Below are 25154 nucleotides of genomic sequence, written 5' to 3'. Positions count from 1 at the left end.
TGCAGTCTCTTTCTGATCCACATGAAACACCTTGACCCATAGTGCAACCGTCCTATACGATAATGCAATCTTGTCAAGGGTTTTACATTCTGAAACATTTTTGCCACAGGCAACCTTGATTTTAATCCACGAATGCTGATCACCTTTTGAAAACATGCTTTAGAGCGGTGAAATCGACACTTGCCACTTCAACGCCACACAGAAAAAACACTCAAAACTGGAATGCCTGTCAAATGCATACTACACATCGACAACAGCGCCACCTGACACTCCCATATCCTATTTGTGCTTGAGCAATCTCCTGCCAGTGTTTGGACTACGTTGCCACTATTTTATTTACAGCTCTCGTATAGCCATGACCTAGTCACAAAAAGCACACACATACACACACGCACGCACGCGCGCGCACACACACACACAAAACAAAATTAGAGTAAGAAGATAATTATAATGCAACTTTCAAATCACGAACACAGGCGGGTACACGTAAACTCCAACAGTATCCTCAATCAATCAATACTGATCTGCATTTAGGGCAGTCGCCCAGGTGGCAGATTCCCTATCTGTTGTTTTCCTAGCCTTCTTCTAAATGATTTCAAAGAAATTAGAAATTTATTGAACGTCTCCCTTGGTAAGTTATTCCAATCCCTAACTCCCCTCCCTATAAATGAATATATGCCCCAATTTGCCCTCTTGAATTCCAACTTTATCTTCATATTGTGATCTTCCCTACTTTTATAAACGCCATTCAAACTTATTCGTCTACTAATGTCATTCCACGCCATCTCTCCGCTGACAGCTCCGTACATACCACTTAGTCGAGCAGCTCTTCTTCTTTCTCTCAATTCCTCCCAACCCACACTTTGCAACATTTTTGTAACGCTACTCTTTTGTCGGAAATCACCCAGAACAAATCGAGCTGCTTTTCGTTGGATTTTTTCCAGTTCTTGAATCAGGTAATCCTGGTGAGGGTCCCATACACTGGAATCATACTCTAGTTGGGGTCTTACCAGAGACTTATATGCTCTCTCCTTTACATCCTTACTACAACCCCTAAACACCCTCATAACCATGTGCAGAGATCTGTACCCTTTATTTACAATCCCATTTATGTGATTACCCCAATGAAGATCTTTCCTTATATTAACACCTAGATACTTACAATAATCCCCAAAATGAACTTTTACCCCATCAAAGCAGTAATTAAAACTGAGAGGACCTTTCCTCTTTGTGAAACTCACAACCTGACTTTTAACCCCGTTTATCAACATACCATTGCCTGCAGTCCATCTCACAACATTTTCGAGGTCACTCTGCAGTTGCTCACAATTTTGTAACTTATTTATTACTCTATAGAGAATAACATCATCCGCAAAAAACCTTACCTCCGATTCCACTCCTTTACTCATATCATTTATATATATATAAGAAAACATAAAGGTCCGATAATACTGCCTTGAGGAATTCTCCTCTTAATTATTGCAGGGTCAGATAAAGCTTTACCTACTCTAATTCTCTGAGATCTATTTTCTAGAAATATAGCAACCCATTCAGTCACTCTTTTGTCTAGTCCAATTGCACTCATTTTTGCCAGTAGCCTCCCATGATCCACCCTATCAAATGCTTTAGACAAGTCAATCGCTATACAGTCCATTTGACCTCCTGAATCCAAGATATCTGCCATATCTTGCTGGAATCCTACAAGTTGAGCTTCAGTGCAATAACACTTCCTAAAACCGAACTGCCTTCTATCGAACCAGTTATTAATTTCAAGAACATATCTAATATAATCAGAAAGAATGCGTTCCCAAAGCTTACATACAATGCACGTCAAACTTACTGGCCTGTAATTTTCAGCTTTATGTCTATCACCCTTTCCTTTATACACAGGGCTTACTATAGCAACTCTCCATTCATCTGGTATAGCTCCCATGACCAAACAATAATCAAATAAGTACTTCAGATATGGTACTATATTCCAACCCATTGTATTTACTATATCCCCAGAAATCTGATCAATTCCAGCTGCTTTACTAGTTTTCAACTTTTGTATCTTATTGTAAATGTCATTGTTATCATACGTAAATTTTAATACTTCTTTGGTCTTAGTCTCCTCCTCTATCTGGACATTATCCTTGTAATCAAGAATCTTTACATACTGCTGACTGAATACTTCTGCCTTTTGAAGATCCTCACATACACACTCTCCTTGTTCATTATTTATTCCTGGACTGTCCTTCTTGGAACCTGTTTCTGCCTTAAAATACCTATACACACCCTTCCATTTTTCACTAAAATTTGTATGACTGCCAATTATGCTTGCCATCATGTTATCCTTAGCTGCCTTCTTTGCTAGATTCAATGTTCTAGTAAGTTCCTTCAATTTCCCCTCACTTCCACAGCCATTTCTAAATCTATTTCTTTCCAGTGTGCACCTCCTTCTTAGTCTGTTTATTTCTCTAGTATAATAAGGTGGGTCTTTACCATTCCTTACGACCCTTAAAGGTACAAACCTCTTTTCGCATTCCTCAACATTTTCTTTAAACCAATCCCAGACTCGGTTTACATTTTATTTACCGTTTTCCACCGATCATAGTTACTTTTTAGAAACTGCCTCATGCCTGCTTTATCAGGCAAATGGTACTGCCTAATAGTCCTACTTTTAAGACCTTCCTTTCTGTCACATTTATTTTTAACTACGACAAAAACAGCTTCATGATCACTAATACCATCTATTACTTCAGTTTCCCTGTAGAGCTCATCTGGTTTTATCAGCACCACATCTAGGATATTTTTCCCTGTGGTTGGTTCCATCACTTTCTGAATCAGTTGTCCTTCCCATATTAACTTATTTGCCATTTGTTGGTCATGCTTCCTGTCGTTCGCACTTCCTTCCCAATCGACATCTGGCAAATTCAGATCTCCTGCTACAATCACATTTCTCTCCGTGTCGTTTCCCACATAGCTGACTATCCTAACAAATAATTCCGAATCCGCGTCAGTGCTACCCTTTCGCGGTCTGTACACTCCAAATATATCAAGTTGCCTATTATCTTTAGAAATCAGCCTTACACCTAGAATTTCATGTGTCTCATCTTTAACTTTTTCGTAGCTTACAAATTCTTCTTTCACCAGAAGGAATACTCCCCCTCCCACCCTTCCTATCCTATCTCTACGATACACACTCCAGTGCCGTGAGAAAATTTCTGCATCCATTACATCATTTCTCAGCCATGATTCAACTCCTATTACAATATCTGGTAAATATATATCTATTAAGTTACTTAGTTCTATTCCTTTCTTTACAATACTTCTACAGTTCAACACTAACAATTTTATGTCATCCCTACTTGATTTCCAGTTCCCTGTTCCCTTATCACCGCTCCCTAGGCCATCCCGTTTCCCTGAATGTACCTCCCTATTACCCTTGCAAACAAATTTCCTAACTTATACGTACCACTGCGGTTTATGTGAAGGCCAACTGAGCGCAGATCCCTATCTCCTATCCACCCATTAGGATCTAGAAATTTCACTCCCAGTTTCCCACATATCCACTCCATAGTCTCATTTAAATCCCCAATCACCCTCCAGTCAGTATCCCTCCTACACAGTATTCCACTAATAACAATCTCCGCTTTCTTAAACTTCATCCGTGCTGCATTTACCAGATCCCACACATCTCCAGCTATGTTGGTACTTATATCAGCTTGCCTTACGTTGTTGGTACCAACGTGAAACACTACCACCTTCTTCTTCCCCTCCTCCCTCTCTTCTAATTTCCTCAACATCTGCCTCAACCTAATTCCTGGTTAACATTCTACCCTGGTTCCCTTTCCTCCACACACTTTCCCCACGTGTCTAACGATGGAATCCCCCATGACCAGAGCCTCAACCCTACCCACCTCATTTGATCCCCTCCCCTCCTGGTCAACCCTATCTTTCCTGATAGCTGCAGAAGCTACTTCCTCCTCCCTTTTCTCCTTCCCGTGACCCTGTTCCACCTGTCTTTTCCTATCCTCTACTCTACATTTCCCTTCCTCCTACTTCCACACATCTCAGCAACAGTTCCCTGTCCCTCATCTTCCCTCTGTTGTTCTACCTGGAGTGACTCGTACCGATTTCGCACAGACACCTGTCCTGAATTCTGATCCTGAATAGAGACCTTAGCCTGCAATCTCCTTCCCGTTAGAACATTAGACCACCTGTCTTCTACAACTCCTCCCTTTCCTTCCCCTCCCTCTTGTACAACTACTGTAACCTGTACATTGTTTGAGGGAGTCCTATCTTCCTTCCTGTCTTCTGTGAGAATCCTAATTATCTCCCTCAAACTCTCCAACTGCTCCCTCATACCCCTCAATGCCTTGCCACACCCACAGTTCTAAGGAAATAAAGAAATAAGAAGTAAACACAATCGGTACTACATAATAAATGTTTGACAAGTGTTCATGATGTCTGCAAGTACCATGTCACTAAAGAGTAATTGCACACGTGTTAACCTATCAATTTCTGAGCAACAGGAATCCTTTATATTCATATAGTTCAACAGATTATTTCACAAAATCAGCAGCATATTTTCCTTCTAAATTGCACAATTCACCAGCAACAGTGCCAATGTGATATTTGGTGGAAAACTGTAATGGTTGGGAACACCCTGCATTATATGCAATGACAACTATTTATAAATTTAACCAATGAAGAACAAAATACCTTATATCCAAGTGTAGTAAAATAAACGCAGTTGCTGAAAGAGTAGGATAAGGAAAATAATGTGACAGATTCTATAGTGAATGATTTGAAATGGAAATGAATGATTTAAAATATCCCATCTCCTGCAACTACCAGTATGTACTCATCGTTTGGGTACATTGCATTCTCTTAGTGTCAGGAGACAGCGGAAAGTTTGACTCACAAGTCTGGTCACATAGTTCGTGGCAGAAACCTTGACAACTGTTACCCTCTTTAGGGGTTCATGACAATGTCTACCTCTGAAGAATCAAAAAATCTGTGACCCGAATTCCAAAACTTGGAGCATTTGTCCCTACACATCCCAGTTATGCATACTCCAAACTTTGTAGACTTAACTCGCTTGTGACTGTCTTTCAGGAGCACTACATTTCAGTGTTTACACAGATGAAATGGACATTTAAAACTAACAACTGGATCACCACAACAATATTTATTAGTTGCTTTTGCAAAATAATTATTAAGTGTAATGTCACCAAAAACATGTGAGTGTTCACGTGTTCCTGTGATTTGGTACACAAGATGCTACGGCAATCACCATATCTATTTACATCACCGTCTTCAAATAGATAGGCTCTCTCCACATCAATCCAAGTTCTTCCGCATCCAACTCTTCTCAACCCCCAACGAGGCCGTTTCTGCTTCCCAGCATTATCAGCGTGGCAGGCTTCAACTCTCACTGAGAGGGCAAATTGACACAAGAAGTGTGAAGAAAGCCAGACGAATACAGTAAAAGGGAAAAAACAAAAATACAGGTGGTAAAATATTAGGAACACAGGACAAACATAAAGGAGAAAAGGATCTCAACAGAAATACTGGAAAGAATGACGAAGTGTTAAATCAAGAGTGAAAGACAGGAACGTGAAAAGGAACACACAATAGGATGAAAATAATGGCAGGCCGGTGGAGGAAGTGGGAGTTATAGGAAGAGACGACATGGACAAACATGAAAATACAAAATTACAAGGACAATCTTCACATCTTCACAGGAAAGGATGTAAAACTGGTATTGCTGAGGAGAGACAGCAGTGAATGAAGATGTGGAGGTGTCCTTGTCCTTTTCTATGTTCATGTTCGTCCTTGCCTCCTCGTTCTATTATTCCTTCTTCCCACACTAACTTTACACTTTGTTCATCCTCTTATATTCTCCTTCTCAAGTTCCGATCTATCTCTACACGTGACATAATGAAACAAAGAACAATACAACCGCTCCTTTGTAGTTACTGCCGCGAGGCTGTGGAATACCCTACCTGCTACCATTAGGAATTTGCGTTCTCGTAGGAGATTTAAGATGGATTGCCGAAATCACTTTCTGAATACTTCTAGCTTACTTTTCGATGTGTGTAGTGTGAATGAGTGCGTGAATGAGCATATTTTCATTAAAATTTGAAATATATTTGCTAGTTATAGGTTTGTACTGTGTTTCCGTCTCTTATTATCACTAGTGTTAGTTTTATATTTATTATAATGTACATTTAGATTGTCATGTTGTACATTCTATAATCGTTTTTATTACAATCTCCATATTTTCTATTAGTACTATATTATTTTAAAAAGATGTGTTGCATTTAAATATTATATGTATGTTAATTATTTTAAATATTATGGTAAAGTGTAAGAGAGGGCCTTGAACCCTAACTTCGCCACGAATAAGGACGAATTACTTACTTACTTACTTACTCATTTTTTATAACTGCGAATAATAGTAATATTTCATCTGGTTTTGTAGAATTCCTAAACAGGGCTCTGTTCTATTTCATTTACTCTAGTAAATAAGCAGTTATGTTAATATTAACAAAGAAGACCCAATACATGGGGCGCTGTGTAGGAAAGAAATTCCAGAAAGATGTTACACATTGTATTATGACCGTTTAAACAAAATGTGATCTTTTCTACTACTTCATATTCTCTTGAACTTTGCACAGCGCTACATCCAGTCACTACTTTGTTTCTCGAACTTATATTTTATTTGTATTATTGGTAGACAGAAGCTGACCATTAACTGTTTTTTGCAGTGAAAAGATACTTATGAATTATGACCATTTTGATTAAAATAGAAACATGTGCAGTCCCATGCTTCACGAGAGGAATGTTCACTAGATGTTATGGTTTGCGCATACACATGCAGAGAACGCACAGCAATATTCGCTATTCTCTCACTAGAGAGATTTTACACTATTCTCGATACTTTGGATGCAGTCTCAAGACACTCAAGCAAGAATAATTTCCATTCCTAGAGTTCAGCATATCTTTAGGTGTAGGTTAAGGAATACCTATCACAGGGCTTATTTTGAGGTTATTAACTTTCACTATGAGGCCACTCTTATTTTGACTAATTTCAAGAGCAGATTTACTGTCATTCTTTACTGTTTCATGCCAGCCATCGGATGACAGACACTTCAATTCATGTGTAGTCATAATAAAGATTATTTCTAATATTTGCATATTTTGTTCTCAGATAGTTTCGAGAGACAGTTCCTCCGAGTGTTGCAGAAAGTGAACAACACCATCGAGCGCAACGAACTGCGACTGGCAGAACAAGAGAGAAGAGATGTTACGGAGATCGAATGGAAACAAGTTGCCTTAGTGTGCGACCGTTTCTTGCTCTGGGTATTTCTATTGACAACTGCCATAACCACTACTGTCATATTGTGTGGCTCACCATATGGACCATGATGCTTGAACACCTGCTATGATGTAGTGGGACTGGTGTTGTTCCCTGTGTATTGTTACCGTGAACTGAACACAATGCTCAATGTCTATTAGAGATAAATTTTAATGACATTCTGGAGGTTCTAATTAACTTTCTATTGTGAACAGGCGGTATATTAATAAAATTATCGGCCATTTTAAAAACGATTTTTATTTCATTTATCACATTCCTAAAGGAGATAAAAAAATACCCTGAACTTATCCTTGACTGGGCAGATTTGGCTATCTTGCTTGCACTGTCACTAAACCAGGATTCCCTCAACAGAGGCAATGTGGGATATCCCATCTCGTTGCATTCCTTCCTTTTTTCAATTTCTTCAGCTGGGATGGCATTTCATGACTAACAAGTTGTGGTCAGAGTCCACATCTGCTCCTGAAAAAAATTTGCAATCCAACACCTGGTGTCTGAATCTCTCTGCCTAATCATAATGAAGTCTATTTGATACCTTCCAGTGTCTCCAGGTCTCATCCACGTGTACAGCCGTCGTTTGCGGTGTTTGAACCAAGTATTAGCAAGCACTAAATTATGATCAGTGCAGAACTCAACCAGCCAACTTCCTCTCTCATTCCTCGATCCAAATCCAAATTCTCCAACTGTATTACCTACTCTTCCTTGGTCTATCCAGTCTCCCACCACAATTACATTCTCGTCACCTTTGACATATTGTATTAAATCTATCTTTTCATATATTCTTTTGATTTCTTCATCATCCGCTGAATTAGTAGGCATATAGACCTGCACTACTGTGGTGGGGATTGGTATATCTATAGATACTTTAAGGCCGAAACAGGTTCCAGGAAAGACATTGGAGGGATCATTAATGAACAAAGGGAGTGTATATGCTAGGACGTAGAGAAGGCAAAAGTATTCAGTCAGCAGTATGGAAAGGTAGTTGGATATAAGGATTATGTCCAGATACAGGAGGCCACTAATACTGGAAACTACTGAAATTTACCTATGATAACAAAGACATTCACAAAAAGGTACAAAAGTTGAAAGCTAGAAAAACAGCTAGGATTGATAGGATTTCTGGGGATATATTAAAGGCTATGGGTTGGGATTTATGATATAGTGCCATATCTGAAATACTTGATTACTGTTTGCATGAAGGAGATACCAAATGAATGGAGTGTTGCAATATTACTCCCAGTGTACAAGGCAAAGGGTGATTAACATCAAGAGGATAATTACAGTGAAGTCAGCTTGACGTGTTGTTTGTAAGCTCAGGGAAAGCATTCTTTCTGATTATTTCAGACACGTATGCAAAATGACTAAATAGTTTAATAGAAGGCAGTTGGTGTTTAGGAAAGGTTATTTCAGTTAGGCTCAAGTTGTAGGATTCTAGCAAGATATTTTAGATTCAGGAGGTCAAATGGACTGTATCGCTGTTGACCTTTCTAAGGCTTTTGATAGGGTAAATCATGGGGGATTACTGACAAAAATGAGGGCTACTGCACAAGGCATAAATGGTTGAGTTGGTGGCTAAATTTCTAGAAAACAGAACTCAGAGAATTAGAGTAGGCGAAGTGTTATCTGATCCTGTAATGATAAACCACTTGACACCGACCTCCATACATCAAATAGACCCCCTCTTTTTCACATGCTACTGACCTCCATGCGTGGTATAGATACCTGTAGGCCTAACTTCATTTTGTTCTAGCTTGTAAAAATCTTGGGAATAGAACTAGTTTCTGGGTGGTTAGGCCATGTGCATTTGCAGAGTTTCACCCAGACGTGACATTTGGTCTCATCGTTTGGACTGGCACACCCCTCAAGATTTTAAGATCTGCAGTCGTGAAAGCCATTTTTTGGAATTCTAGCTTGTAAAGTTTGAAGTTGTCGAGATGAAGATGGTAAATCTCTTAAGGTGAAGAACTCTGCCTTCCTTGAATGTATGAATCAGTGCTTCTTTTTTCTTTCTAAACCATTTGAAATAATCTAACCTCTTTCTCCTTGAGAGCATATAGGCTTACATTTCTGCTGCATTCTAGCAGATGTGTGTTTCATTACAGGATGTTTCTTTATGTAGATTGATAGTATAAATCCCCATCTCTTCACTGATATGAATGTTGACATCATCTGGTGAGAATTTGTAAATTCTTTCAACAATTTGAAACCACCTGCAACTTATAATTACTTGACTTGCTGTCACTTTGAAATATGATATTGCATGGCACAGTGCAGTTTGAATGAAAAGAAGTACTATAATTCTGTTTTAATAAATCTGACGATAACTGCACTACACCAGACTGAACTGAGCAAAGCGAGAGTGGATGCATAATAAGGAACGGAAGGGTATGGCCATGTATGGATGACAAAATGCGCCTAAGTATATGCCATCTTCCTTCCATTAATCTGCGATTTGTGCTAAATAAATCTTTGAACTGTTTTTCCCAGTTCTTCTGCTCAAAGTTCCCAAGGCAACGATTACCCCAGTTTCCATTGCATTGTGAAATAACCCAGGCAAATACAACAACGTCATTTCATTCCGTACAAAATGTCGAAGGTCTCTTCTCCATTACTACACTATAAGTTAAATATAAAATGAATGAGAGTAAACTACATTCTTTTGAGTCTCTACTGTAAACATTCAAAAATAATCTCAGCTAAACTTGCAACAGTGTATTTTTAAAGGGATCGCTACACTTTCTCAGTGCTCACATATGAATCACCTCCGACCGCTGGGCAAAACGACACTCAAATGATCTCACTCACGGCGGGATTAAGAGCGGGGCTCCAGTGGTCAGTATTATTGGACATGTATGTCTTCTTATATATATATATATAATATGAGTAAAGAACTAGAATCACAGCTAAGGCTATTTGCAGATTATGATGTACTGTACAGAGAAATAAAATAGTTATAGGATCATGTAAACTACAAAAAGAACTGGACAATGTTGCCAGATGTACAGCAGACAATGATATTGCAGCACGCGCGGGCTCTACAACCGCCATTTCAACCTACGACATTGGGGAGGGCCAGCACGCGTAAGCAGGCCCGTTCACACCTTCAAGCTTATAGCCGCAAGGCCGGCGCCCTCTCTATCCGTCCGGGATGGCGCAACGGTCAAACAGATTTTACGAGAACGATTAACGTAAGCGTCTTCCACATCATCATGAGGTTTCTAAATGCATCCCACCTCCAGACTGTTCTGAAACGACTGGCCCAGGTGTATATAAGTCAGGAGCAACCTGCGGGTTCAGTTGGTGTGGTGAGTTCAGTGGGAGTTAGTCGAGACGAGATGGCGCAAAGAGTGCAGTCAGTCTGAGCATGAGTTACGGCCTGAGCTGAATGTTGGAGTGTACACCTGTTAGAACTGAGGACTTGTTCTGTATGCCCGTCATTGTGTGTGTGTCTCTTGAGCCAGCTGTTGTGGGAGGACATAAAGTGCTCCGGTGCAGCGTGGAAGAGAACACTGGGTATTGGCATGGGCTATGAGTGGAGTTCTACCGGAGTGAGTGGACAACGTGTATCATCCTGAACATCAAGACGGTCATGTTTGGGCTGTGAACGAAGTAACTGTGTGAAGCTGTAGAGCTAGTGAACGAAAACCAAGTGAATTAGTGCGAACGAACAAGAGAGAGAGAGAGTGCGAAATGTGTAACTGTGTGTCCAGTTCTAATGAGTGTACGCTGTGATCTCAGAATGCCTGTGAGTGTTAACATGTACAATAAGCAATTAGATATAAAATGTACAAGTGTAAAACTACCAGTTTCTATATTCAATTATCTACCCTGCCAACACATTACAACTGATGTCACGAAGTGGGATGAACAAGTGTGATAAACTAGTGGGATAAACTGGTGTCAAAATCAACAATCTGGTAGCGTATTTCGGATCTTACTGAAATCACTACTGAATGACAAAATGAATACCGAACAGTTTCAGTCTCTTCTTCTAAATAAGTTAGACAAAATTAAATCTAGCTATGACCAAATTGAAAGTAAACTCTCATCCAGCTTGTAATGATTGTAATTACATAAAGCACAAATACCTGCCACGAACTTGGCAACAATTGTAACTGCTAACTATGTAAATACATGAAGTAAAATATGCCATTTGTAACATAACCCTTTCAGACCTGAAAGAAAACTGGCTGTGTGAATTTTTGTTTATACGTCAAAAACTGACTAAAATGCTCTTAACTATATACCTTTAGTTTATTCTGCAAAATGAAAATTAACATCTGAGAAAAAGCACCCAAACAATTGTGCGTGTCAGGACTTAATTCACTACTTACAAAAACAAAATACCTCATTGCATGTGAATATACATATGTACATGATCAGATGTTCTATTTTACAGTGTGGAACAATTAAAATTTTGTTCAAGCACAAGAATACATTATATTTTCTACACTGAGGACGAGTTTTTACTAAAATGCTCTCAAATACACGTGTTTACAGTTTATTTTACAAAATAAGAACTATCGTCTGAAAAACAGCACCCACACAATTGTGCGTGTTAGGACGTTATTCACTACTTACAAAAGAGAAACATTTTTAAAATTCAGCTCAGCACATGTAAATATACACATGTACATGATCAGATGTTCTATTTTACAGTGTAAAACGATTTAAAACAATTAAAATCTTATACATTACATTTCTCACGTAGAATACGAATTCTGCTTTCACAGTGCTTCTTGTGGCAGCACCCACCAATCCCGCATGCATTGCCTGTAGGAAAACCTAGCCCGCACAATTGTGTACATCAACATTCAAACCGCATGATATTACGTACGGTGCTATATGTTCACAATTTTACGTATGCTAAACAATTTACACTCTTCATATATTATATTCTGATATTCAGTGAAGCTTCTAGATTAATATGAATGCAGTGAATAAATACTTACTTTAGGCTTTACTGCTTCCCGCCACCTTGCCAATGAACTGCATTTTTAAACTTTTCTTCCTGCCCCTGGTGCCTAAGCGCTAAATAAAAACAACTGAAGTACATGCTATGTGTAACGCACAATCACTGCAGTCCGGTCTAGCGCCAGGAAAACGTCAAATAAGCTCAGACATAAACAAAATACGACCCCGCACTATTGTGCGTACACGTTCTGAAAGGTCTAAAATGCGCACAAGGCGACAGTTGTGATGCCACCACACTAAATGAGTATAGAAATACTATAAAATTTAGCATGATGTCCTCTTACTCTTCCCATGGTGGAAAAAACTGTGGTAAGATCCAGGGTTGGAATTTTATCTGTTTCCGGAATATGGGATAGGAGTGGTAAAGGTAAAAGCTTACCAACAGATGGGGTAAAATAATTGATGGAAGGACTGAAGGCAAATATAGAAGGAGAAATTAGCAGGGAAGAAACCCAACAAATATTTTAGTAATTGCTGTATTAATTAAGAAATTTACAATAAATATTCTCTACATTGAATCATTGAAAGGAATTAACAAATAACAAAATAATTTACAATCAATATTCTCTAAACTCAATCGCTGAAATGAGTTAACAATTAACAAGAAAAGAGCAACTTCATGACTCAATAGAAAAAAATTTATAATTTGATATTAACAAGACAAGAAAGCAAAAGTTCACTGAAGTTTGTAATACGAGAAGTGAAAGGTGTGGGTTACTGTTGTCACGTCCTAGTTTGTGAACCATGGGCAACGGCTGAGTGGCTTATTAAGTGGTCCTGAGAGTCGGGATACCAGTTGCTATGGAACGGGAGTGGGCATCTCGGACATATTCGGAGTCGTGGACCTCCTTGTGCTCAGGCGGCTAGGACTATACAATCCACCGGTGGTCCACAACCCGTTAGAGGAGAGATCCTCACTTGGACTATGTGTAAGTAAGGTAGCATCCTGCTTCATGAATTTACCAAACTCAGAACATATTAAGCAAACCTCGGACCTATGGGAGTAACGTAGTCCCACTCTCATTTAAGAGGCAGAGGACTCCTTGGAAACAACTTGGCAAACGAAATGGAATTCGGTGGGGAGCTGTCAATATTAATTGGGCTTATGGAAGAAAGAAAGTATGCTACAAACAGGTGGGAAAATGGCAGGAGGGTACTCGGAACGAGGAGATAAAGGCTAAGTTAGGAATGAACTCGATGGATAAAGCTGTACGCACAAACCGGCTTCAGGCGTGGGGTCAGGTGATACGAATGGAGGAGGATAAGTTACCTGGAAGAATAATGGACGCTGTTATAGAGGGTAAGAGGAGTAGAGGGAGACCACGACGACGATTGTTAGACTCAGTTTCTAATGATTTAGAGATCAGAGAAACAGAACTAAATGAGGCCACAGCACTAGTTGCAAAATAGAGGATTGTGGCGACGTTTGGTAAATTCACAGAGGCTTGCAGACAACGCTGAAAGGTAGACCGGTCTATAGTGATAATGTATGTATTAAAGAGGTCTGTATTGCTGCAATCTTACTACACATGCCATTGCCCCATAGAACCGCATGACAGCAACATAGTCTCCATAATATCGGGCTACCGCCATGTAGGACCATACGCCAAGGCGTTCAATGGTATGGGACCTTTTTAGTCTAGAGTCAAATGCCACCTCATCTAGGAAAACGAAGAAAAACAAACTTCAAAAATGATGGGTGAGCAAAAGCTCTTTCGACCGTGCAAGGATCAACTGCACTCCTCCGTTCCAAAGAATTAAACCAACGCCTCCCAGGGCCACGGTGCGTTCGCGACAAAAGACCAAAATATAACACATAACTAACTTAAAGGCATAAATGAACGGAGGGAAATTTAGGATGCAATGTTTTTCCGGCAAAATGACAGGCAAACAAAAAGTTTTTAAAACCTATTTATTACTCCTCGATAAAATCACGATTAATTGAAATTAACCCTGAATAATTACAATATAATGAAAATAAAATATACAATGTCCGATGGACTAAATACAAATTTGGAGATGTCACTCCTTTCATTGATAAAATTAATGAATTGATATGTTGTTAATATTTATCGACTAAATATCGAAATTGTTTGTTCCATTCACTCTTTGACATGACAATAAGTATTACATTAAATAATTGGTACAATTTTTTTTAAAAGAACAGAAATATATTTACGTCGTTATCCATGACCGGCCCAACGCGATTTTGTGAATTTTTCACCGGGAATTTAGTGAAAATGAGGGAGCTTGATAACCCTCCGGCTGAAGTAGAACTCATATCGGCCATTACTAAACAGTTACCAGCTGATGTTCAACGAATCTTGATCGCAGCGAATGTAAAGACGGCTGTGGAGGCAGAACACGTCTTACGACACCTCGATCAAACATCGAGTGGACATCAACCTAGGGCCAGACAATCGGAAATGGTTAATACATTGGATTATCAAGATAAACAAAGTACAATAGTAGTACGAATACCACTCAGGCATATGTTGGTAATCGAAATATTAGGGACACCCAATGGAATTTTCGTTCTTGGGGAGAACCTAAACGGTAATATGGCGGACAGCAGTAAAGGCAAAAGGGGTATAATAGAGATCGTCGACCATATTCTAGGTGGCCACGCCAGAATAACCAAAATTTCAGGCAGCAGAAAGAATACTACCGAGGGGATCTCGAAGATAGAAAGAGGGAGTCTCAGCAATACGTTAGAGACTTGAATGGGTCGAGACCAGGGAAAGACATATGGGAACAACCCATACGGCTGCTGACGCAAACGGCGGAATGCCAAGGAGCCGAGAGCCTCGCGTTACAGAACCATAAAGCTAATCAGAACAGTTAAAATCCTCGTGCCCCTGAATATGAGGCTAACGAGGAAATTCATCCTAAAAAAAGCGCGATTGCTAAGCGAGGAGATAGTCGGAGTTTCAGAGGCTATTAATCCTCAAACCTATACATGGACTATCTTAACGATCGACACGTGGGTGATACAGCCGGATGAGCTATTCAAAGGTCGTAAGAGAACTGCATGTAACCGCCCATCTCAGCCAAAACTTTCTTTGGTGTCACATTACCTCCTGGTTTGAATCGCTTTGGTTTATCTTCATTCATCCGAATTACATTATAAAACGGTATGGATTCAATTGGCAAGGTTGTGGAGTTATGCACCTGTGCCGCCGATATCTGATCTGCACTGTTATTCAAACCCTTGAATAAACCCATTCCTTCACCTTCTATCTTAAGATCATAAGGATTAACGTAGCTCTTTTTTTATCGGATCTGTTTTTATTCCCGGTTTCTGAAAGTCATCCTCTAATTCCAATTTCACAAACTTTTCTCTCAACTCATGTATGAGGTCGTAATGTATATCTACGTTTATCTTCGCCTTTTGCACCTTGTGCGACCAGTCCTCGATCCTATCTGACGTCCTATCCTCACTCTTCCGTACCTCCTCTTGGATCGCGGCTATTCCATCGAATGCCTGCTTTCTGACCTCAGATATTCGCTTATCCACGTTGGTAACAATTTCCTGTTTCAACGCGCTGGTTTGGTTCGGAATTTCATGCATATCGACCTGAGTCTGATGGACCTCCTTCTGAACATCTTCTATTATCTTATCTGTGGTTTCCTGGTGAACTGTCACCGTTTGAATATGAACATCGATTTATTCCGTCATACTTAAAGTCCGAGCCTCAACACGTTCGACGCGCTCAATTACCGTGCCTAACGAGTTTTCTAGCCGTTCCTGTTTTTCATGCGTATTATCCAGTCGTTTTTCTAACTGTGCTGTGTCCCTTTCACATGTGTCTGGTACACCGTTATCTGTCCTACCAGTTCGTCATAACGTTCAATTGTTTTCTCCAGCCGTACATTAAGATTCCCCATTTGTCTGTTAATTTCATCTCTCCCTTCCATACACTCCTTCTGTATTCTCTCCATATGTTCGTTAACCTGATCTATTTTCCGATCAATCATGTCCTTAACCTTTTCACTACTCTGATCTATTTTCTGATCAATCACTTTAATGTCCTAACTAATATTACATATCTTCTGATCAATCATGTTTTTAACGTCCTTTTTCATGTCCTCGACGTTTTCACTACTCTGATCTATCTTCTGATCAATCATGTTCTTAAGGTTTTCACTCTCTTCCTTCCATTCCTTCCTATTGTTTTCATTGCTCTGTCCTATCATATTTTAATGTCTTCTTTAATGTCCTCTATCAGAGCCCACAGGGCTTCTACATCCATTTTACACAATTTTTTATTAATGTGAGCCCCCTCAACTCGAACCTCGGATTAGGAACAATCAACTTGAAAATGAAATCAATTCAGGGTTACCTTAATCCAAAATCAAAAAATGTTCACAACAATCTGACTTGAATTAAATGTATAGCCTGAATACAGCTATCTCAAAATTGCCCAACAGTGTACTTTATCAAGCGTACCTTTCATCACAAAATGTTCAAATAGGTAGCCTAGCATTATTATTATTATTATTATTATTATTATTATTATTATTATTATTATTATTATTATTATTATTATTATTATTATTATTATTATTATTAAAATTTTGAATAAGTTCGTAAAATAAAAATATCGCGAGTTAAATACCAACACAGCTGGTATATGCCAATAAATTAGGCCATCCTTCCAGTGTTGAGGCAATGGGTAACATAGAATCTGAAAACTTAACAAGTCAACAACAAGCCAAAATCAGATACAAAGAAATTACAAGTGTTAGAGGATTATTACAAGGTCTGGGCTTCGAGCCCCACAATCACAATCCTTGAGCTATTAGCCCAACTTTACCAAGGTACCAAATTCGAACAAAGGGGCAGAAAACCCCATCATTCCAAGGAGCACTTGCTCCCAATTACAATGTTAAGCCTCCTAGAGGCACACAAAAATCAAATTTAGGAAAGAGCAGACCTGCTCTCAAAGTTCAAGCCTATCAAAGGCCACAACGAATTTCACTTCTATCTGCCCTCAAGGCACACAAAGAAACAGAAGTATTTAATACCCAACCTACAGGGCCTTCGCAATGAAAATAAAACAACAGGTTACGTTACTGGCCCAAAGTACAGAGAGGACTGGAGGCGAGAACTTGCACTCCAAATACACTTTTTAAAACCTAAGTGGCTCTAGGCCGATACACAGGGGCTAGTCCCAAGCTAGGGAGGTGACCCGTATGAGAAAACTTTAATACATTAAGGAAGAGAAGAAACGGTTATAAAAACGTGGTCATCAGTGTATTACGTACCAGTAATATCAGAAAATGTATGAACCAGAGGAATGGCATGCTAAAGAAGAAAGTTATCTAACTTCCCAGCTACTTCCCGCCAATATACAGGCAGGCTGTTACACTCGGTACGACCAGGCGAGTTGGCCGAGTAGTTAGAGGCGCGCAGCTGTGAGCTTGCATCCGGGAGTTAGTGGATTCGAACCCCACTGCCGGCATCCCTGAGATGGTATTCCGTGGTTTCCCATTTCACACCAGTCACACCAGACTGTACCTTAATTAAAGCCTAGGCCGCTTCTTTCACACCCCTATTCCTTTCCTATCCCATCGTCGCCCATAAGACCTACCTGTGTCGGTGCGACGTAAATCAAATTTAAAAAACCTCGGTACGCTGCAGTAATCCTATCTATCGGCGATGAGTGGAAACAGAAGACAAAAAGCACATCACAACAATGGTCAATGTAATGTTATTGTTGATAAAGTTTATGAGCTTTCTATATTGCAGGCCTTCACATTAGTTTTCTTTCGACTCTGTGATATTAGGGTGTCTAACAAAATTATTTATATCGTAGACTGTAGTTACTTATTCTCAGACTTTACATACTTATTTTCACTAAATTCTGTTTGACCCATTTTCTCGTGACTCAGCGTTGATATGACTTAGTAACAAAAATTCAAATTCATTAAATATCTCTGTGATTATATGCGGTACGGTAACAATGTATAAGACATCAGTGATCGGAAATTTCATAACTTCTTACATAACTACTACTAAATTACGACATAACTAAAATTATGTTAGTTATGTAGTATTTATCGATACCTTCCTACCAGGTATCCCTTGAGAACGTTATTTGAGAAATAAATAAGATAAATAACTTATTTGAGAATTACATTTCAGGCCTTCCCCTAAACTACCATTTCACTCAGCGTGAATAAAATAATTTATAGCCTAGATTGTAGTGGTTCATCGCCCAACTTTACATACAGATTTTCATTAAATTCCCTTCAGCCGTTTTCTCGTGATGCGTGTACATACACACAGACGCACAGACAGACAGAAATTACGGAAAAGTAAAAATGCATTTCATTGTTACTGTGGACATGACAGATACAGAAATACCATTCTTTTCAAATTCTGAGCAATGTACAGACAAAACTCATATTTTATATATATAGATTACATTTCAGGCCTTCCCCTAAACTACCATTTTAATCAGAGTGAATAAAATTATTGATGGCCTAGATTATAGCGACTTATTCCCCGACTTTGCATACCAATTTTCGTGAAGATACGACCACTAATATAATAAATATTTGAGAATTAAATTTTAGGCCTTCCCCTAAACTACCATTTTTCTCAGCATGAATACAATTATTTATGGCCTAGATTATATCGACTTATTACCCCGACCTTGCATACCGATTTTCATTAAGACACGGCCACTAATAACATAAATATTTGAGAATTAAATTTCAGGCCTTCCCCTAAACTACCATTTCACTCGGCGTGAATAAAATAATTTATAGCCTAGATTGTAGCGGTTCATCACCCGAGTTTACATTCCGATTTTCACTAAATTCTCTTCAGCCGTTTTCTCGTGATGCGTGTACAGACAGACAGACAGACAGACAGACAGACAGACAGACAGACATTACGGAAAAGAAAAACGCATTTCCTTGTTACTGTGGACATGACCGATACAGAAATACCATTCTTTTCAAATTCTGAGCAATGTACAGACAAAACTCTTATTTTTATACCGGTATATATAGATGGTTGCCTAGTCGTACTTCCTCTTAAAACAATAATCACCACCACCACCACTGAACATATATACACATACATTATTATTATTATTGAATAATAATAATAATAATAATAATAATAATAATAATAATAATAATAATAATAATAATAATAATAATAATAATAATAATATTTGCCTGTTCTTGTCCACGATCGAGTTATGTTTACGAATAGTTTCACTGTAGTGATCACTTAAACAAGACACGACATTGACTTCTCCAAGCATTTCAAAGTCCATGGTACTATTGATATCACCCCTGTGGTGACCCATTTATCTCCTTTCCTAGAACGGGAGAATAGCAGGCAAGGAAAGCAGTAAAAGGTTTCTGAAATATCACTTCCACATATCCGCGAGTTCTTGTTATGTACGTCAGGAGAATTAATTTGTCTTTGGAAAGCCCTATTTTCATTTTTCTTGGTCTCCGATTTTTTCAACAAGAAGTCTGGTGTCGGCCTAAAACACTCCTTCAGTTCGACTTTCTTCTCGATAGAAAGAGAAGAAAACGTTAGTACTTTAATATGTTCGACGGTAATCATACCGCACGAAGTGCAAACATAACACTACGCCTACATATAAATCACAACCTTTCTCCTAATTTCACCTTGTCACAGTCACCTCACGAGATCATTCATCAACACACAGCTAAACATCGCGCTCTCCAGTGAGTATGGCCAACATGAGTCAAGTGCGAGGAGACAGTAGTTACAGTCGTTACTCGTTTCGTTAGTTAATAATCCTAAAAATTACAAGACTATTTTAAATATATACCGGCACATTTAACTCAGGTAAGTGCCTCAGTAAAATAGTTCCTAGTTTTAGGAGAGAAATGGCATAAACTGACCCCTATTAAATAGAAATCAGATCACCAATGTTTCGGGTAGGTTGGCTGCAACAATAGGCCGCGGCAGAAACACGCCGGAATCTCCGTAGAACAGCACATCTCTACTACGCCTCTGATTGGCTCCCTCAAGGCCAGTCAAGCGAGACTCGGAGTATTTGGTCCGCTATGAGAGAGCGCCCTCCTGCGCGGGGCCAGCAGCGCATCGGGCCGCAGTACAGTACCACTCGTGCCCTTGATAATAATCTTATAGTAAATATTTCCCTTGTTAACATTTAAGATTAAAATTCCCGAATTTAATGGAACCCCGTGGGGGGCGCGCGCCTTAGCGCCTCCCAAACGAGCCGCCACTGCATATAAATTTTTGAAGATAATAGGTTTTATAAACGGAAAAAAATCTAACGCAGCTATGGATGCCAGTCTGGTTAATATATTGAAATCTTTCCAATATTGTGGACACATCTACTGAAACACACTAACACAGATTCTGACCTAATTGGTCAATTGGCACTGGTATCCTTGTTTACAACCAGTAATTAGCTTTCCCAGTGTTCGTTGTTTGACGACGGGATTGCATCGACTTGCTGCAGGTTGCCATCTGTACACGGGAAACACCTACATTTTTAGGAAGTGGCATAAAACAGTATTACAGAACCCACTTCAGGAAGCAGTATAAAACTACGTTACACTTCACACCAATTTGAAATTAGCTCATTATCTACATTTACTTGCTTGAAGCGCTAGAATCATCATGTTTACTTAGTGTGTAACTGTTATCCTCAACCTCACTTTCAGAACTCATGTCTTCCATAAGAACATCCATTATGGATTCATTGCTGAAATTTCGTACACTTGAATTAGACATGCTAAATATTCACAAGAATTACACAAACAAGCCTGCCCCTCGAACACACACACTCTCTCTTCCTGTCCGCATGTACCGTACGTACTTTCCCGCCCATTTCACAGCTGAGAGCCAACGATGACGCAGTCCCAGGTTATCTAGGAACATGGCGGTTTATCAATGCCTTGAAAGAATTACTCTCGACTTATGCTCATAACTAGTACCTATATTTTATGTTTATAGAAGCATTAAACATTATCCTAGTGAAGTCACACCTCACTGAAACGGCAGCTACTATTTTTTAGCTACAGTGAAAACGTGTCCGTGGATTCTCCAAGCTCCATCAGCAGCAATACAAGAGCGTGCCCGTAATTTCTACGAGTAACGTCCGCAATGTGTTAACTTTACACTCTCCCTTGGTGAACAGCATGACATAAAATGGATTAAAAGGAACCACACAGCATCTTGAGAAGTGCGGTCAAAATTTTCATAGTAGCAATTGACAGACGTCTGCGACGATCTTGTAGATAATAAAAGTAAAACCCCAACGCCCAGCGGAGAGAAAGGCGAGGTTAAAAACAATCAGGTCGCTGCGTGTTGACCAGGAAGCTACTAGCATGGCCTTGAAGGGTAGGTTACAGCCATTGTTTAAATTGCAAACAGCTGGACAGCATGTAGAGTTATGGTCAAGGTTGACCGAAGTTGGCGAGCAGACAGCCCCAACACGTCCTGCGTGTTAGCTATGAATAGCGTAGAGTTCTATCATGGCCAGATTCTTGAAGAGCAAAGACAAATTAGCACAGCCAGCGTTTCGTCTGATGAGCGAGTCCCAACCAGCTTGTCATGGACATTGGCGAGAGACAAGGTGAAAGGCAACAACCAGTGCGTTGTGGCTGAATGACACAGGAAGAGAGTGAAGCGCTATATTTATACCCAGTGGGGTGGTTAGAGCTATGACAAGAAACTAAGACTGTGTGGGTTACAGAAGCGAATTACGAATAGAAAGTGATAAACAAATACTATACACTAAAATATGAGAAATATAATAAGGTTACAGTGGTTGTTATAAATTGGTAAGGAATAAGCCAGAAAACAGCAAGTAAGAAAAATGACTGAATGACGTAGTGAGAAACGTCACAGTGTATAAGTCCATTAACCAGTGAAATTTAAAGTTTGGAAAGCTTGAGATCAGAACAATTTTCAAGCAAGAAAGGCGATCAGTACATTAAATAGTAGAGTGAAGTGCAGACGCAGGACAATATATGGGCAAAGCAGAATATAAATTTAGAAATAATACGATAACAACAAGAGAAAAGGTACTGTGACTTTAATTTAAGCTAAAGAAGGGAATAGTAAACAAATAATGATTTAACAATAATAACAAGAAACTTGAACATATTCCCAATACGCAAACATACTGGGAGGGAGAACCACTGTGACCTTAGGCTCACAATTTCTTTACAAATTAAGAAAGTTAGAATTCAAGCAGTAAATGACACACCATGGATATTGGTCATAGGACTGTGCCCTAAATGCAGATCAGTATTGATTGAATTTAGTGTTAATCTTTACAACTCGTACCCTTTCATCACACCCAAAGTGAAAATGAACAACTCTACTGCACTGCCATACAAAAGGAGGACTTGCATCCTTAAGTAGGACCAAGTCACCCACCTTACAATTGGGGGTGGCAAGATGCCACTTTGCCTTACTTTGAAGTCAGCCGAGGTACTCCAACTTCCAGCGATGCCAAAACATATTGCGCAATGTTTCGACCTTTCTCCGAATTATGGGAAGCGATGAAGTGCAATCAAGCAAAGGAAGAGAAGCTCGAGTCCCCCTGATCAAAAAATGTACAGGAGACAAACGAAGAAGATCCTGGGGATCTTAAGAGACGGGAGTTAATGGCCTAGAATTAACAATTCCTTCTATTTGAATTAGCAAAGAATTAAATTCTTAATAAGAAAAAAAATGCAGAAAGAGCGGTTTCCTTTAAATGTCTTTTGGAAAAGACATCATCTACCACGATGATGAGGGGCATAAGGGGCATAAGGGGGGTTAACGTAACATTTAAAACCTTTAGCGCAGAAAAAATGCTTTAGCTTAGGAGAGGTAAGAGCCCTTTTGAGTTCATCAGAAGTGCCAACAAAGGTTTTGGTGTTATCTGAAAATACATCAGAAGGAAAGCCTCAGCATGAAGTAAACCTAGAAAAGGCCACTAAGACATAAGAGGCAGAATCATTAGTCACTAGTTCCAGATAAATGGCCCCAGGAACCATACACACTAAAAGAATAACATAAGCTATGCCTAGAACTTTATGTTTAGAACTCGAAGGTTTGATTGAGTGAATAAGAAAAAGGACCAGCGTAATCAATACTAGTGAGAGCAAAAGGTCGTTGAACACTTGGGCTAAAAGGAGGAGAAAATCCCTTAATTTGAGATGTAGGTGGAGGCTTGGAATGAATGCAAGGTATGCATTTACGAACCACAAAATTAACTTCATGGATTCCATTAATAATCCAATAATGCTCTCACAAATCAAATAAAGCAAGGTACGAACACCTGCGTGAAGAATGTCAGGATGTTTCTTTTCTTCAGATCAGTTCGAAGAAGAAAGCCTGCCTCCTAACTTTAGAAGACCATCTGAGTCAATAAAGGGAGATAAGGTAATCAATTTACTACTCTTGGGTAAATAAATTCCCTTACATAAAGATTTTAGGTCATCTCAACAAGAAAAAATGCGATGACCAGACTTCTGTTCGAAAGCTGCCAGTGCTTAGACAAATTGACAAAACCAACTGTCAGCGAGGTCCCTTTTCTCTTCCACCTCCTGAACTATAGCTCAATAAATACAAAATCAGTGCACTGAAACTCTAATCAAGTTACAATCAGCTGCTGTTTTCTTTATTTTTACAAGTTGCTTTACGTCGCACCGACACAGATAGGTCTTACGGCAACGATGGGACAGGGAAGGGCTAGCAGTGGGAAGGAAGCAGCCGTGGCCTTAATTAAGGTATAGCCCCAGCATTTGCCAGGTGTGAAAATGGGAAACCACACGAAACCATCTTCAGGACTGCCCCACAGTGGGGTTCGAACCCACTATCCCCCGTATACTGGATAATGGACGCACTTAAGCGACTGCAGCTATCGAGCCCGGTGCTAACTGTTTTTAACAACGTTTTTATAGAGGCTGATTGTACTCTAGTTGTTCTTTCAAGTGTGTATTTTAAAATATTCTTAACAAATTTTGTAGAATGTAACCAAAACAAACTGTCGCACAGACGTTTTTTAAAGATTCCTCAGAAGACACGTTGATATATTCAATAGTATTCAATGTATTCAAGAGTGACATTCAACGTGATTTTACTTTCAAGTTATTATTTTTAATAATAAGTCCTCCAGTAAGACGAAACATGTGTCGTATTACACTTGGAGACTGAAATTGCATGTGTTTTCATTTGTGAAGTGATGTGTATTGATGAGGTGGATACTCTAAATAAAATAAAGTTCATAATCAAATTATATCAACACAGACAATGAAATTTGTCAATTGTAACAGGATTTTCTTACCGAGGCATGCCGCCATTGCTGAATGGAAGTAAGTTCTTGGATTTTGGAAACACGATTTGCGACAAAAGTTTGCCAGCAAAATGAAGGCTTGGCAACCCAAGTTAACATGATAGTAAAGTCAGTCCAGAAAAAAATATCCTTAACACTAAATTTCAGATTTTCCATTAGTTTGGCCAATAACTCTACTACCAAAAGAACTGCGCAAAGTTCCAATCAGTCAAAGAAACAGCTTTTAGAGGAGCCACCTTAGACTTTGTAGATATGAGATTGGTTTGAGATATCCCAGTATCATCACAGTAAGTTAGATAGAACAACCACCATATGTTTTCTCAGAACTATCTGAAAAAGTATGAACTTGGACATTGGTCATAAATTAAAGTTTGTAATAAAATTCAACCAATGGCCGTAGCCGTGTTGAAACACCGGATCCCGTGAGATCTCCGAAGTTAAGCAACATTTGGCGTGGTCAGGAGTTGGATGGGTTGCCACGCGCTTTTGGTGGG

The 25154-nt window shown here is 39.2% G+C and overlaps 1 protein-coding gene across 1 annotated transcript in view; it reads left to right on the top strand.

The window, feature by feature from the left end:
* Window positions 1-7501, top strand: part of LOC136864935 (neuronal acetylcholine receptor subunit alpha-7) — a 1331175-nt gene extending 1323674 nt beyond the window's left edge. Inside the window, exon 9 of the mRNA XM_067142346.2 lies at window positions 7202-7501. Within this exon, the coding sequence (XP_066998447.1) occupies window positions 7202-7419 (218 nt within the window). The 3' untranslated portion in view covers window positions 7420-7501. The remainder of the gene's footprint in view (window positions 1-7201) is intronic.
* Window positions 7502-25154: the final 17653 nt, after the last annotated feature.

The sequence above is a fragment of the Anabrus simplex genome, chromosome 2, assembly GCF_040414725.1.
Source record: "Anabrus simplex isolate iqAnaSimp1 chromosome 2, ASM4041472v1, whole genome shotgun sequence".
NCBI lineage: Eukaryota > Metazoa > Arthropoda > Insecta > Orthoptera > Tettigoniidae > Anabrus > Anabrus simplex.
Note: the sequence above shows the minus strand (reverse complement) of the source record. Positions and strands in the feature narration are given on the sequence as shown.